At 68.0% G+C, this 13,598-nt stretch overlaps 6 protein-coding genes and 1 non-coding gene across 7 annotated transcripts; 5 read left to right on the top strand and 2 right to left on the bottom strand.

Annotated features, from left to right (window-relative positions):
• The first annotated feature begins 68 nt into the window (after positions 1 to 68).
• On the top strand, positions 69 to 2,190 carry FA09DRAFT_327985 (putative SAM2-S-adenosylmethionine synthetase 2). The gene is made up of 5 exons (XM_025741605.1): positions 69 to 168; positions 651 to 711; positions 770 to 1,605; positions 1,668 to 1,770; positions 1,830 to 2,190. The coding sequence occupies exons 1-5, from the start codon at positions 104 to 106 to the stop codon at positions 1,947 to 1,949; spliced, it is 1,185 nt and encodes a 394-aa protein (XP_025600847.1). The 5' UTR covers positions 69 to 103; the 3' UTR covers positions 1,950 to 2,190.
• Positions 2,191 to 2,424: 234 nt separating this feature from the next.
• Positions 2,425 to 4,033, top strand: FA09DRAFT_293660 (DNase I-like protein; the record flags this gene model as incomplete). Its single annotated transcript, XM_025740057.1, has 4 exons — positions 2,425 to 2,648; positions 2,708 to 2,894; positions 2,944 to 3,063; positions 3,116 to 4,033. The coding sequence occupies 4 exons, from the start codon at positions 2,425 to 2,427 to the stop codon at positions 4,031 to 4,033; spliced, it is 1,449 nt and encodes a 482-aa protein (XP_025600846.1).
• A 121-nt stretch (positions 4,034 to 4,154) lies between these two features.
• Positions 4,155 to 4,249, top strand: FA09DRAFT_t15. The gene has a single exon. It is a non-coding gene; the product is annotated as a tRNA-Ala (tRNA).
• A 357-nt stretch (positions 4,250 to 4,606) lies between these two features.
• On the bottom strand, positions 4,607 to 5,187 carry FA09DRAFT_190673 (hypothetical protein). The gene is made up of 2 exons (XM_025739392.1): positions 5,089 to 5,187; positions 4,607 to 5,034 (listed from the first exon to the last, which is right to left on the bottom strand). The coding sequence occupies exon 2, from the start codon at positions 4,959 to 4,961 to the stop codon at positions 4,677 to 4,679; it is 285 nt and encodes a 94-aa protein (XP_025600845.1). The 5' UTR covers positions 4,962 to 5,034; positions 5,089 to 5,187; the 3' UTR covers positions 4,607 to 4,676.
• On the bottom strand, positions 4,913 to 7,648 carry FA09DRAFT_190705 (protein phosphatase 2A regulatory B subunit). The gene is made up of 7 exons (XM_025739393.1): positions 7,082 to 7,648; positions 6,781 to 6,977; positions 5,856 to 6,712; positions 5,699 to 5,800; positions 5,279 to 5,645; positions 5,089 to 5,219; positions 4,913 to 5,034 (listed from the first exon to the last, which is right to left on the bottom strand). Exons 1-7 carry the CDS (start codon positions 7,410 to 7,412, stop codon positions 5,004 to 5,006), a joined length of 2,016 nt encoding a protein of 671 aa, XP_025600844.1. The 5' UTR covers positions 7,413 to 7,648; the 3' UTR covers positions 4,913 to 5,003.
• Positions 7,649 to 9,115: 1,467 nt separating this feature from the next.
• On the top strand, positions 9,116 to 10,828 carry FA09DRAFT_304764 (hypothetical protein). The gene is made up of 3 exons (XM_025740479.1): positions 9,116 to 9,710; positions 9,912 to 10,282; positions 10,441 to 10,828. Exons 1-3 carry the CDS (start codon positions 9,182 to 9,184, stop codon positions 10,444 to 10,446), a joined length of 906 nt encoding a protein of 301 aa, XP_025600843.1. The 5' UTR covers positions 9,116 to 9,181; the 3' UTR covers positions 10,447 to 10,828.
• A 527-nt stretch (positions 10,829 to 11,355) lies between these two features.
• FA09DRAFT_327982 (hypothetical protein) lies at positions 11,356 to 13,588 on the top strand. The gene is made up of 2 exons (XM_025741604.1): positions 11,356 to 11,936; positions 12,330 to 13,588. The coding sequence occupies exons 1-2, from the start codon at positions 11,473 to 11,475 to the stop codon at positions 13,258 to 13,260; spliced, it is 1,395 nt and encodes a 464-aa protein (XP_025600842.1). The 5' UTR covers positions 11,356 to 11,472; the 3' UTR covers positions 13,261 to 13,588.
• Positions 13,589 to 13,598: the final 10 nt, after the last annotated feature.

Raw genomic sequence — 13,598 nt, 5'->3', positions numbered from 1 at the left:
CGTCGAGCAAGCATGCACCGCCAGCTCGCACTCGCACACATTCATCTTCCCGACCCCATCATCCACCCCTTCCACTACACCCACCCACCACATCACATCCAACATGGTCGCTTCGCAGGAGAACGGCGCACGCAAGGCGCTGCCGCAGGGCCACTTCCTCTTCACCTCGTGAGTCGCGCGCTCCACATGCTCGGCCAGCGTCTGCAGATGTCCCCGCAGGCCGCACGACAAACGAGATTCGGCGTCTTGTGCTCTACTTCTCTGGCGCGCTTGTGTTGCAGCACATCCGGTCGTGGCAGCTCAAGATCGCCTCTGCGCTGCACACTCGCGCTGCGAAGATCCGCATTCTGCACTCCCCAGCTGCTCTTGCGCTGCGCCAGATGCGCCTGCAGATGCTGCGCTCTCAGCGCGCAAAGGCTGTGCAGAGCTCGCTGCGTCTTTGCGCGCGACTTTTCGGTCTGCCTGTGCTGCGACTTGGCTCGCGCGTCTGCGAGCTTCTACAGGCATGCGAGCCTGCTGCAGTGCCGGGCTGCGTTCTCCGCTTTGCACTGCTCAGCACTGCTCGGCACTGCTCAGCACTGCTCTCACTCGCGCCGCCTTTGGCCACTCCTGCGTCTTTGGAGCCGCTGCTGACGCTTGCGGCCACGCAGCGAGTCCGTCGGTGAGGGCCACCCCGACAAGATCTGCGACCAGGTCTCGGACGCCATCCTCGTGAGTCTGCCTTTGCCGCATGCACAGGCCACGATCTGCTGCTGATGCGCCATTACAGGACGCATGCCTCGAGCAGGACCCCTACTCCAAGGTCGCCTGCGAGACGGCCACCAAGACGGGCATGATCATGGTCTTCGGCGAGATCACGACCAAGGCGCACATCGACTACCAGAAGGTGATTCGCAACAAGATCCGCGACATTGGCTACGACCACTCGGACAAGGGCTTCGACTACAAGACGTGCAACGTGCTCGTCGCCATCGAGCAGCAGTCGCCCGACATTGCTCAGGGTCTCGACCACGGCAACCTCGAGGCGCACGGTGCCGGTGACCAGGGCATCATGTTCGGCTACGCCACGGACGAGACGCCCGAGCTCATGCCGCTGAGCCTGATGCTCTCGCACAAGCTCAACAGTGCCATGAGCGCCGCGCGCCGCGACGGCTCGTGCGGCTGGCTGCGCCCCGACAGCAAGACGCAGTGCACCGTGCAGTACCGCAAGGACGGCGGCGCCATGGTGCCCGTGCGCGTCGACACGATCGTCATCAGCACGCAGCACGCCGAGGAGATCAGCACGGCCGACCTGCGCACGGAGATCATGGAGAAGATCATCAAGAAGGTCATCCCCGCCGACATGCTCGACGACCAGACCATCTACCACATTCAGCCCTCGGGCCGCTTCGTCATCGGTGGCCCGCAGGGCGACGCCGGTGTCACGGGCCGCAAGATCATCGTCGACACGTACGGCGGCTGGGGCGCCCACGGCGGCGGTGCCTTCTCGGGCAAGGACTTCAGCAAGGTCGACCGCTCGGCCGCTTACGCTGCGCGCTGGTGCGCCAAGAGCCTGGTCGCTGCCGGCCTTGCCCGCCGCGTGCTCGTGCAGTTCTCGTACGCCATGTGAGTGCAGCAAGCGTCATTCAGGAGTGGTACAGCGGCTGACACCCTCTCGCGCCCCGCAGCGGTGTCGCTGAGCCGCTCTCCGTGTTCGTCGACTCGTACGGCACGAGCTCGAAGAGCGACGAGGAGCTGGTGCAGATAATCCGGAACAACTTCAACCTGAAGGTGAGCGCGCCGAGGCAGGATGCGTGCCCTTGCCGTGCTGACATGCTTGCTCCGCGCAGCCCGGATACCTGATCCGCGACCTCAAGCTGCAGCAGCCCATCTTCGCCAAGACGGCTGCCGGTGGTCACTTCGGCCGCTCCGAGTTCACCTGGGAGCAGCCGAAGCAGCTCAACCTCTAAGAGGTTGCCGCCTGCCAGCCCACCGCATACCTTTCGCTTCTCCGCCTCTCTCTTTGCATTCTCCACTCAACTTGCTCTCGTCTTGCATCCATCCCCACACACACACACTTGGTCGCTCCTCACAGGCCTGCTGCCCGCTCTCACACTCATCTGTAACCCTATTTCCACAACATAGCTTCACCTGACAGCCGCCGCCGTGCCTGCGTGCCGGGGGCGCTAGAAATAACACACGTCAACCGTGCAGCGCTGTGGGAGACATCGTGCTGTGCTGAGCCGGCATGGAGCTTCCGTGGAGGGCGCAGCAGGAACAGAGAGCGGCGGCACAGGCACGTCCCGCATGCCGTCGCCTGAGCTGCCTGCACGGCGGCGGCTTCTGGCGCGCACATCTCTCTCCTGCGCTTCCTGCGGCTGCTGCACGTTGCACCCTTGACGCGTCTTGCCTCTCGCCCCCGCACCCCACCGTCACGCGCCCGCCATGTCTGCGCCGCCGCTGCGCGTCCTCACGCTCAACGTGTGGGGCCTCTACCTCTTCTCCAAGCGCAAGAACGAGCGGCTGGCGGCCATCATTGCGCGCCTCGAGCGCGCCGCCGACGCCTACGACGTCGTCGCGCTGCAGGAGCTGTGGTGCGAGAGCAGCGACTGGCGCGAGCTGCGCGCACGCACGCGCGCGACGTGGCGCTGGGGCAAGTTCTTCTACAGGTGAGTGCAGCATGGCGTGTCTGCTCCGGCGAGCCTGTGCTCAGACCCCGCCGGCGCAGCGGCGCATTCGGCTCCGGCCTCGCCATCCTCTCGCGGCACCCCATCCTGCGCACGCGCACCGAGCCGTACCTGCTCTGCGGCCTGCCCATCCACGTGCATCACGGCGACTGGATCGTCGCAAAGGCGGCCGGATGTGCGACGATTGCGCTGCCGCAGGGCGACGAGGTCGACGTCTGGGTCACACATGTGCGTCCGCTGCATCCAGGCCGCCCCGACGCTGGCTGACTCTGTGCAGACTGTTGCTGCTGGCGGTGAGGACGGGCCCGAGTCAAACCGCGCGCACCGCGTCGCGCAGGCGTACGAGCTGGCGTGCCATGTGCGCGACAGTGCCGAGCGAGGGCGGCATGTGATCTGCGTGCGTACACTGCGCAGCTCCTTCCCCTGCGCACGGCTCACGCCTTTAGCAGCTCGGCGACCTGAACTCGACGCCGCCGTCTCTGGCGCTGGCGCTGCTGCGCGACATTGGCGGGCTCTCCGACTCCTTCCTCGACACTCACCCCTCGCTGCCGCCGCACGCCACGTCGCTGCCTGGCACCGCAAATCCCGAGCGCTCCATCGTCGAGCTGGGCGTCACGTGCGACTCGCCGCTCAACACCTGGACGGCCGGCAAGCCGCTTGACCCTCGTGCACGAGCTGGACTCGGAAAGCGCCTCGACTACATCCTCTACCGCGGACCCGTGCGTGAGGGCAAGTTGCAGCTGCGGCCGCGCTCGTCGCGCGTGTCGTGGACCGAGGTGGACGAGAGTCTGGGCTGCTCCCTCTCCGATCACTTTGGCGTCGAGACGACCTTTGAGCTCGTGCCTTCCGCCGCAGTGACTGCACACAGCACACACGTGGCGCAGACGCTCACGTCGGCGCTGGCGGCACTCGGCGGCGCGCTCCTCGACAGCCGGCGCACGCAGACGACGCACGGCGTGGGCTTTCTCGGCGCCCTGGCCGGTGCGCTCTTTGCGCTCATGATCCTCACTGCCGGGCACGCGCCGGGCATCCTGCGCTTCCTCCTCGCGCTCTTCATCATCGTCGCGGCATGGGCGGGCACGACGCTCTTCTACTCGGCCGTCATCTGGGGAGAGTGGGAGAAGCGTGAGTGTCCTAGGACATCCCATGCAGTGCTGCGCCTGATGACTCTTCCTACAGGTGCGCTGCGCACGGTGCTTGATGCCATGGCCCTCGACCTGGAGCAGACGCGCGGCCGCATTGCAGCGCCACGCCCGGCAGTGCTGGCCGAGTTGACGGATGCGCAGCCCGCCGAGCAGCAGCCACATGAAGACGAGGAGGGGCGGCCGAGCGTCGAAGATACACACGAGCAGCAGCGACTCATCTAATACTATCCTTGTCACAATCGCTGGAGCCAGCGGGCCAGTCGCGCGTCGAGATCTCCATGAAAAGTTGGCGGGTTGGGCAGACAGTATATATACGCATCCGGCGAGATCGGCTAAAAATTGCGGGCGAATGGCTTAGGGGCAAAGCGCCTCGTTTGCAGTAGGACTTCGGTCCTGAATTATTCGAGGAGATCCCGGGTTCAAATCCCGGTTTGTCCATCTTTTTGCCCGGCGCAGGCGAGACTTTTGTGTCGACTTTTGCTACGCCAGCTCCTACCCCTGCGTCCTCCAGGTGGATCTCTCGCGGACGCGTAGACGACATAGACCTTCATTAGGTGACCCGGAAGCAGCCACAGCCGCACGACTCGGCGATGGACTTGGCAGGCTGAAGAGACGGCGCGACAGGCTCAGCACGCGTGCACTCGTCACGTCCGCAGGTGCAGGCCTGCCCGCTCTCTGGGAGGCGCTCGCGCCGCTTGTGTGCAGCTGCTGAAGAGCACGATTGGCCGCTCGCTGTGCTCAGGCTGCTCCGACCAGGACCTTGCCCCTGTCTGGTCTCTGCGCTCACGCCGCACTCTCGCTCGCGCAAGATGTGGTCATGGCTTCACAAGCTGTGCAGGCGCGCGTGTACATGGGTTGTTCGAGATCAAAGCGGGTCAGGTCCTGGCCGCAGGAAGGAGGTGATGAAGGGGATATGAGAGAGGTTAAGAGTGGGCGAGAATGAGGAAAGGGGCAGAGGGCGAGCGCAGCTGGCGCATTGCGCTGGAGCGAGGCGGGTGGCGGCGCAAGCATGGAAAGCGGAGGGTGGGGCGTGGCGCGCGGCGTGGAGGAGGAGCGGCTGCCTGAGTGATGCAGCAGTGAGACGACTCTGGTGCAGCCCGACGCGATGGCGCAGTGCGTAGCTGCCTGCGCAAGTCCTGCGTCTAGGCATTCGAAGAGATGAGAAGCAGCCGAGGGTGCCGGAGGGCGCGCTCTACTGCGGTGTCGGCGACTTGGGAATCGTGCTGCCGCGAACGGGTCAGCGCATGCACGCTGCGCGCCTCACCGCCTGCACTCACTCGTCCAGACTCTTGTGTGCGTTGAGCTCGTTCAGCACTGTCGGGTCCATGGGGATGACCGACTTGCGGCGCACATGCGGACTCTCCGCATTCTTGCCGACCTGCTGGCGCGCGGTTTCCGGGAAGCGCTTCTGCAGAGCGGCACGTCTGTCAGCACACGCCGCGGCGCCGCTCGCACTGCCGCACTCACCATGCCGTCGAGGCCATCGGCCCGCGGCGTAGTTGGTCCGGCCTCTGCGGCAGCCGAATCAAAGCCCTCCCCGGCGTCCTCAAAATCCGTCGTCGACACTTCGCCGTTGCCGCGATGGCCCAGGCCCTCGCCGACGCCCTCTAGAAAGCTGCTGCTGCCCTCCTCGTTCTCGCCCAGATCGCCCGCCGAGCCGACCGAGTCCGTGTCGGAAAGGCTCATGAGCTCCGAGGCGCTCGAGCGCGGCGGCGCCCGGTCGTCCTCGACGATGGCCTTTGGCGGCGTGTTGCCCATCGCCGCGCAGTTGGAGAGCGCCGACTCGCGCAGCCGCTTCCACGCCTCGTCGCGCGCCTTGAGCTTCTGCCGCTCGCTGTGGCAGCCTGTTAGTCGAGCGCAGCACAGCAGCCGAGCATCATCACTCACGCCTGCCGCTGGTGCTTGAAGTCGTTCGTGCACATGTCGAAGAGGGCGGGGTTGATCTCCATGAAGAGCTTCAGCGCATTGTACACCAGGCCGTGTATTGTCCTGCAGCCGCGATGTCAGCACCGTCAAACACACTGCACACTCCACCAAGACGCACCTGTTCCAGTGGCTCTTCGAGTTCTGGTACAGGCTCGCAAAGACGATCGGCAGGATGACCTGCACGTTGTCGCCGATGAGGTTGACGATGTACTCGTTGTTCCAGAAGTAGAGGGCGCGCTCGGCGACCTGGAAGTGCTGCGAGTTGATGCAGCGCTGCAGCTGCTGGAAGAGCGGCACCTCGATCTTGACAAACTCGCTCGGCTCGATGACGTCGAGGATCTCCTCGACCTCGTTGAGGAACATGACCTCCTTGGGGCTGTTGACCTTGGGCCAGTAGCGCAGCAGGCCGAGCAGCACCTCCTCCGTCAGACTGCTGTCCTTCTCGAGGAACTGCACGACGCAGTATGCCAGCTGCGGGTGGTAGAGCGCCAGGCTCTTGACCTTGTGCAGCGGGATGAGGACGCGCGTGAGGAACGTCTTGTGCTCCTCCTTGAGCGGCAGCGCAAAGCCGTTGATGATGGAGCCGAGAATCTCGAGCAGCTCGGCAATGCCGTTGTGCCGCTCCGTCTCGTAGATGAACATGAAGAAGACGTTGTTGATGGAGCGCCGGATGAAGGCACGCAGGTTGAGGAACTTGCCGTAGATGCGGTGCAGCGTCGTCTTGAGAAAGTCGCGCTCGCGCGGGTCCTCGCTGTCGAAGAGCTCGAGCAGCTGCAGCACAAAGTGCTGGTCGATGAACTTCTTGGCGACGTTGGTGTTGAAGTCAGGGCTCTCGACGAAGCGCAGGAAGAACTCGTACACGATCTGCAGGTGCGGCCACGCCAGCTCCAGCACCGGCTCGTCCTCCTCCGGGTCGAAGGCATCGCCCGTGGGGTTCACTTGTGGCGGAATGGAGCGGAACAGATTTGAGCCGAACTGCGCGAGGTCGTCAGCTTGCGTGTTCCACCGTACGGGCAGGTGCGCTCCGAGCGGCGGCAACTCACCATGGCCACCACCTCTGGGTATATCGCCTCTGTGATGACGCCGCGCTGGCTCGTGATGTACTCGAGCATCTCGTGCAGCGTCTGCGCCTTGACCGTCTTGCCCTTGAGCTCCTGCGACGCGTCGTTGAAGTCAAACACGACGCTGCACTGCCGCAGCTTGCGGATGAAAAGCTCCGGCCGGTCTGCCGGCACGACCTCTGTCGAGCGCGGTGTCAGCTCGGCGTCACGCGCGCAGGCATCAAGAGGGGCCGCAGGGAGCACGCAGCGCATGCTCTGTGTCCGCTCCACGCATCGCACTCACCGCCAAAGTTGGGCAGCTTCTCCAGCTCCACCTTCTCCGTGACGTGGAAGCGGCTGCTGCGCTGTTTCCGCGGCGGCGTCTTGCTGGTGATCGGAATCGTGTCCTTGGGACCGCCAGCACCGCCCGCACCCTGGCGCAGGCGGTTGAGCGCGCCAGCCTTTGGCGGCGTGGCCAGGTCGCCAGGCGCGAGGCCGGCGCCGGCGCCAGCGCCCGACGAGGGCCCGAGCCCGAGCGTCGGCACCGTGGCGCCGGCGGGCGGCGGCGACGAGGTGCCGCCGAGCGGCACGCCGCCGGGACCCAGCGAGGGATGCGGCATGGGGTCCTGCGGCATCTCCGACGAGACGACGACGATGGGCGGGGCGGGGCCCGTCTTATCGGCCAGGCCGCCGCGGCGGTCCGGCACGCCGCCGGAGCCGCTGCCCGAGAGGCTGCTGCCGCGCGACTCGCCCGAGCTGCCGGCGCCGCCGGCGCGGCCGAGCGAGTGCGACGACGACGAGGGCGACGAGTTGGCGCCGCTCTTCAGCGAGCCCTGGTACGCCGGGTTCGCCGGCACGACACTGCCCTTGGGCGGCGGCACGGGCACGCCCTGCCCCGGCTGTCGCCCGTTGCCATTCTCTGATGACTTGGACCGCGACAGGTTCTGCAGTGCAGCGTGTCAGCTGCACGTCCTCGGCGTGATGGTGCGCAGCACGGCGGCGAGGCCGTGCATGCCAGTCGCCTGTCCGCGCGGCCTCATGTCTGCCGATGCGACGTCGCGCCGCCCTGCCCGGCAGCGCGCACTCACCATGGCCTTCTTGAGGCCCTTCATCGCTCAGACGTGGCGCGGGGTGCGTACGCTGCCGCGCGGGCCAGTCTGGCGTCAGAGGCCGCCGCGGCGGGCTGGCTCGCTCGCCGAGGGTCTGCGGCTGGCGCGCGAGGGCGCGAGCGGGTGCGAGGAGCGGCGCGCGCGGATGCGTCGCAGTGACGCGGCAGGTGCGGCAGCGCAGCCGGAGGAGAGAGTGCAGAGACGGACGCAGCGACAGACGCTGGCGAGTGGCGAGTGCGGGTGCGGAGCGGCTGTGGAGGAGGGGAGACGGCAGCAGGCAGCGACGACGACGACGACGACGACGACGACGGCGAGGCGAGGCGCGCGACGAGGCGAGGCGGCCCCCGCGCACCGCACGGCGGCGGAGCGGCGACGGCAGCGGCAGCAGCGCAGCGGCATCAGCGCAGCGGCAGCGCGCTTGGAGCCACAGCACGCAGGTGCAGCACGGCGGCGCGGCGCGGGTGGCAGCGCGGCAGGCACGCCGCCAGCATCACGCCCAGCGGCTGCATCGCCGCACGCAGCCAGCACGCAGCGGCGGCGGCGGGCGCGGAGGGCGGCTCGCACGCCGTGCCGTGGTGATGCGCTCAGCAGCAGCAGCAGCAGCGCGCATCAACGGCACGAGAGCAGCGGACGCGCGCGCGCCGCCGCCAGCAACGCGTCTCGCCGCGCCCCTCGGCGGCACATCGCAGCGCAACCAGAGCGCAGTGGCCAGCTCACCCGCTCGCGCCCAAGGTCTCAGGCAGCCGTCGTAGACAAGGATCAGCATGCTGAGACGCTGAGACGCTCTATCTGTGTTCAGACTGCACCTCCCACGCGCCTCAAGGCCCGTCCATGCTGTGCGCGTTGCAGCGTGGCCCGCGCGCCGAGAGGCAGGCCTGGTGGCCCCCGGCCGTGTCTCTGGAGCCGCCGCCGCGCCTTCTCTGCAGAAGCCCGGCCCTTGCGTGGAGCGTGGCCTGGCGCAGCCGTGCCGACGGCGGACAAGAGGTCCAGCAGCAGCTGCCTGGCAGCCTTCGTGTGATTGTGCGAGCGAAACAGGCCAATCCTGGCGCCAGGGCTGCGGTGCAGAAGGGGCCAGAGAGCGAGCGCCATGCTGCCGGAGGTGGGCGGGCACGTGATGCGCGCGCAGGGGCCGCCACGTCGGCGCGCGCGCGCTGCTCCCAGGGCGGCGCAGCGAGCGGCGTCGAAGTGCGCGTGCGCGTCTCGGGAAGGCAGCGGCGGCGGCGGCCACATGCATCTTCCAGCGCAACACCACCAACACTGCGCAACCCCACCACGCCGCCGCCGCCGCCGCCGCCATGGCGCTCTCCATCTTCGTGCCCTTCGCCTACATCGGCCTCCTCACGCTCTCGCTCGCCATCTTCTCGCGCGTCTACCGGCGCCGCACCGCCGCGGCCCTCGCCGCCGGCCACGCGCCGTGGTTCCCCGAGGGGCACCCGGAGCGCGACATCTACCAGACGCTCGTGCTGGCCGCGTCGGGCGCCAGCACCGACTCGCAGGGCCGGCCCGTCGAGATTCCCGAGGTGGTGCTCAAGGCCGCGCTGCTGAACCGCGCCATGGCCGACGTGCGCCGCATCATCCGCATGCGCGACGACAAGCAGGCCATGGCCACGCTCGTGCAGAAGGGCAGCCTCGGCGACGAGACGGTGGCGCGCTTCGGCATGGCCGAGAAGGAGCTCGAGGCCGAGATCCTCGACGTCGTCAGCGAGGCCAACACGTTCCGCGACGGCTGGGGCCAGCTCATCTTCCCCACCGCCGGCGAGATGGTGGCGCACCTGAAGCACAAGGAGGTCTACTACGGCGTCGCCGCTCAGCGCGAGGACGAGGGTGAGTGGCCGAGCGTGCAAGCGAGGGCTGGAGGCTGGCTGGAGGTCCCAGCGGCAGAGATGTGCCCAGACGGCGGCCGAGCTCTAGAGGCATGCCTGGACGGCGGCCACAGCATCACAGCTCGCTGCATGTGCGGGCGCAGTCTTCACCTGCCTGGGCTGTTCTTCTGCCTTCTGCTGACGCTCGCGCTCTCTTCCGCAGTCAAGAAGCTCACCGAGGCAGGCAAGCCGGTCCCCAAGCCATCGATCACGCTCCCCGCACTCGTCACGCCGCCGGGCACGCAGATCCAAGTGCAGATGCCTCCTCAGCAGCAACAGCAGCAGCAAGGGCCAGGCGGAGCAGACGGGCAGCAGCGCGTGATGCAGGGCCCGCCACTGCCGCCCGCGCTCCTCCAGGCTGCGGCACAGGCGGCCGCCGCACGAGGCCAGCCCCTGACGCCCGAGATCCTGCAGGCGCTGGCGCAGGGACATGCGCAGCAGATGCAGCGTGAGCAGCAGCAGCGCGAGCAACAGCAGCAGCAGCAGTCGCAGCAGGGCACGCCGTCGAAAAAGGCGACGATTGAGGAAGCGGAGGTGCGTCCAGTCTCGAGCCTTTGCGGAGATCTGAAGGTCCGCGCTGCCAGTCGGCGCAATGAGAAGGCACGCAGCTCGTTTGCTGCTCTGCGTGTCATCTGCGTTGCTTTGCGCGCTCCGCTGACGCTTCCTCCTCTGCTCCTTGCTCGCTCTACCAGGAATGAGCATCTCGTTCTGCCTGTCAGTGTGCGCGCCTGGCCCAGCACAGGCCCGTCGGCCTTCTCTCTGCCGTTCTGAGTGCCGACTCAGTCTGCTGACACAGGCAGCGCGGAGAGCTGAGAGCGCAGCAGCTGCTCCTCTTGCGGGACCGACATCTTTGCCCTGCGTCTGCGCTCAACGTGAGCGCTTGGCGTCTTGCAGCATTGCTGAAAGCTGTCAAAGACGAGCTGTGCCTTGCAGAGAGAGCATGGGAGGCGCAGCTAAACGTGGCAAGAAGCCCGGGAGCTCTAGCTTGCGGCCTTCGCGTGCACGAGCCGCGGTCGATGCGAACGTGACATGTGCTGAGGCCAGCATCTGGAGCAGGAAGGAGTGTGGACGAGCGCTCTGGCGCAGGTGTGAGGCATGCGACAGCCTCGGCCGCCAGCTCGGCCGCGTCTGCGGCGCCGGGCACGCCTTGCCGCAGCCAGGCTTGCCGTGGCACCGGCGTGTGTGAGCGACGCAGCAGCGCCCGCCTGGCCTCGCCGCTGCAGCTCAGGCTCCATGTGCGCCGCTGCGACGTGTCTGACGGATGACGTCTGCGCGGGCGACGAGAGGGCAGGAATGGACGCGAGCATTCAGGCGCCGCTGCTGCTGGCGGGTGGGAACAGGCGCCGCATGCGCCAGCCAACTCTAAGCTGCGGCCGCTGGCGCAGCGGAGACAAAGACGTGGGCCGCGCGAGAGTCGCGCCGTGCCTCTGCGGCTTGCTTTTGCCGCCGCCGCGCGCGTCGCCGCACGCGGCACAGCCGAGCTTGAGCGCGTGCGTGCGCCGCGGCGTGGTGCAGCAGCGAGAGCCGCCGGCGGCGCACGGCGCAGCGCAGCGCAGCGGGAAGGCAGCCAAGCCTTGCGCCGTGCGCGCCTAGGCTAAGCGCGTGCGGCCTTTTGCCGCCGCCGCCGTCGCACGGCCGCCTCATCTTCTCACCTTCACCCCCACTCACTTGGCCTCCATCCGCCTCCTCGCTGCTCTCTTCGCAGCCCACGCTTCCCCTCCGCCATGCCGCTCTTCTCCTCGCTGCGCTCCAAGAAGTCGCGGCGTCCCAGCGTCGCGTCGCAGGCCTCGGGCATGACGGCGCCCGCCGCCGGCGCCAACGAGCACGGCGCCCTCTCGACCAAGGGCTCGCGCTCCAGCATTGCCGTCGCCTCGCAGCCCGCCAGCACCACGGCGTCGCCGCGTGCGCCTGCGCGCGACTCGGGCGTGCCGGCCGCGGCCGCGACTGCAAGCCCGGCGCTGGCGCAGCAGCAGCAGCACTCGACGCCGCCGCTGCCGCAGGGCGCGGCGGCCTCGACGCCCACTGCGGCACCGGCACAGCCCGCAGGCCCGCGCCCCAGCGAGCTCTTTGCCGGCAAGGGCGTGCAGTGGGACCACGTGCGGCTCGCCGGGCCCGCCGCGCGCCAGAGCCCGCAGCAGAGCCCCAGCCAGGGCGGCACGCAGGAGGACCTGCAGAGCTTCCTCAAGGCGTGAGTGGACCGTGCGCAGGTGCAGGTCCGGACGGAAGGAAGAAGCAAGGGAAGAGAAGCAGTGTGGTTCGACCTCGGTAGGAGGGGCATGCCGCCGTACGGAGACTGGCATGGTGCTGTCGACATGAGAAGACGATGGCTGCCTTGAGTAGCGCGCCTCGCAGCTTCCACTGGATGTTCTCGCGCTGCCCTGGCCAGCATCGCAGCCCGTGCACGCACATGCTTGCGCCAGCTTGTCGCACCAGGTGGCCGCGGATGCGATGCTTTGCAGGAGCAGTTGCGGCAAAGCAGCCTTGATGCTATCAGGCGACTTGTGCTGCGCAGCTTCGCGCTCGCCGCCGCTGCTGCCGTTCGCTCTCTCTGTTCTGTGCGCTTCTGACGCATTTCCCACAGCCGCCGCCAATGGGTGCCGACCTTCGTCACCGAGGAGGACTCGTCGCAGCAAAAGGCCGTGCCCTCGGATCTCTCCAACCTGACCTTCTCCTCTGCCGACCCGTCGATCGGCACGGGCCAGGGCCGTCTGATGAGTCTGGCCGACCTGGACGCGAGCCACCAGCGCAAGCAGAAGCTGCTGGGCGATGACGGCGCCGCGCTCGGCGGCAGCCTCTTCGACGAGCCCAGCACCAGCGCTCAGGGCGCTGCGCGCGCTCAGCAGCAGCAGGCTGCGTCCGCTGCTGCTGCTGCTGCGCCGGCGCAGCCCGCTGCGAAGCAGCCCAAGGTCAGCCGTGGCACCAGCTGGCGCCACCGCTCGGCGTCGCAGAAGTCGAAGAACAGCGAGCGCGGTGCGGCAGCCACGGGCGCGGCCACAGCAGCAACGGCGCGGCCTGGCGGCTCCAGCGTGGACGTGACGTCGCCGGCTGCTGACTCGCAGCAGCCGACCGACCACAACTCGGTCGTGGCGCAGGCGCTGGCGGCGCAGCATGGCGGCACGAAGCTCGGCACTACAGCCACGACGACGATCACGACGACCTCGGCGCCGCCGCCCACGCATCCGCTCGCGGCCTCGGACTACGGCAATGCCGGCAAGCCGCCTGCCAGTCCCGTGCGCAAGCCGGTGCCGAGCAGCGCCGCAGTCGAGCCCACTGCGGCGCCCGTGGCGCCTGCAGCGCAGAACGGCGCCGTGGCGGCGCCGCACGCCAACGGCGCTGCGGCGCCGGCGGCGATGACGGCGAGCGAGAGTGCCGGGCTCGAGCCGCCCGTCACCACGACGGCCGCCAGCTCGGGCCTCTCGACGCCCGCCACGCACGAGGCGACGCTTGCGGCGGAAGTGGCGCCCGCGCCTGCGTTGCCGGTTGAGCAGACGCAGCCGGCACAGACGGCCTGAGGAGGCGGCGCACGGCCAAGGGGACGCGCGATCTGGTCCGCGTGTGCACTCAGATCTTCGCGCTGCTGCATCTCGCAGCGTCCGACTAGGCACGAGACGGCCGAGACGGCCAGCCCACACTCTCTTTCCGCTGCCGCAACGGCCACCACTCTCTCTCTTGTGCCTCACCACACTTTGTCTTCCCGGCTGCCAGCTCAGGCCTCACTGCCAGGCCCGAGCGCACCACCACCACGCCACATGTCCCTCTCTTTTTGAGCGCTTCCATCCCCCTTCCTACCTACGTGCCTTCCGCCTTCTTCTCGTCCGAAAGATGATATCCTTCTCAAATCACACGCCCG

Source organism: Tilletiopsis washingtonensis, assembly GCF_003144115.1.
Source record: "Tilletiopsis washingtonensis strain MCA 4186 unplaced genomic scaffold FA09scaffold_3, whole genome shotgun sequence".
In the NCBI taxonomy this organism is placed as follows: domain Eukaryota; kingdom Fungi; phylum Basidiomycota; class Exobasidiomycetes; order Entylomatales; genus Tilletiopsis; species Tilletiopsis washingtonensis.
The sequence above is the reverse complement of the archived record's forward strand: the minus strand, read 5'-3'. Positions and strand labels throughout refer to the sequence as shown.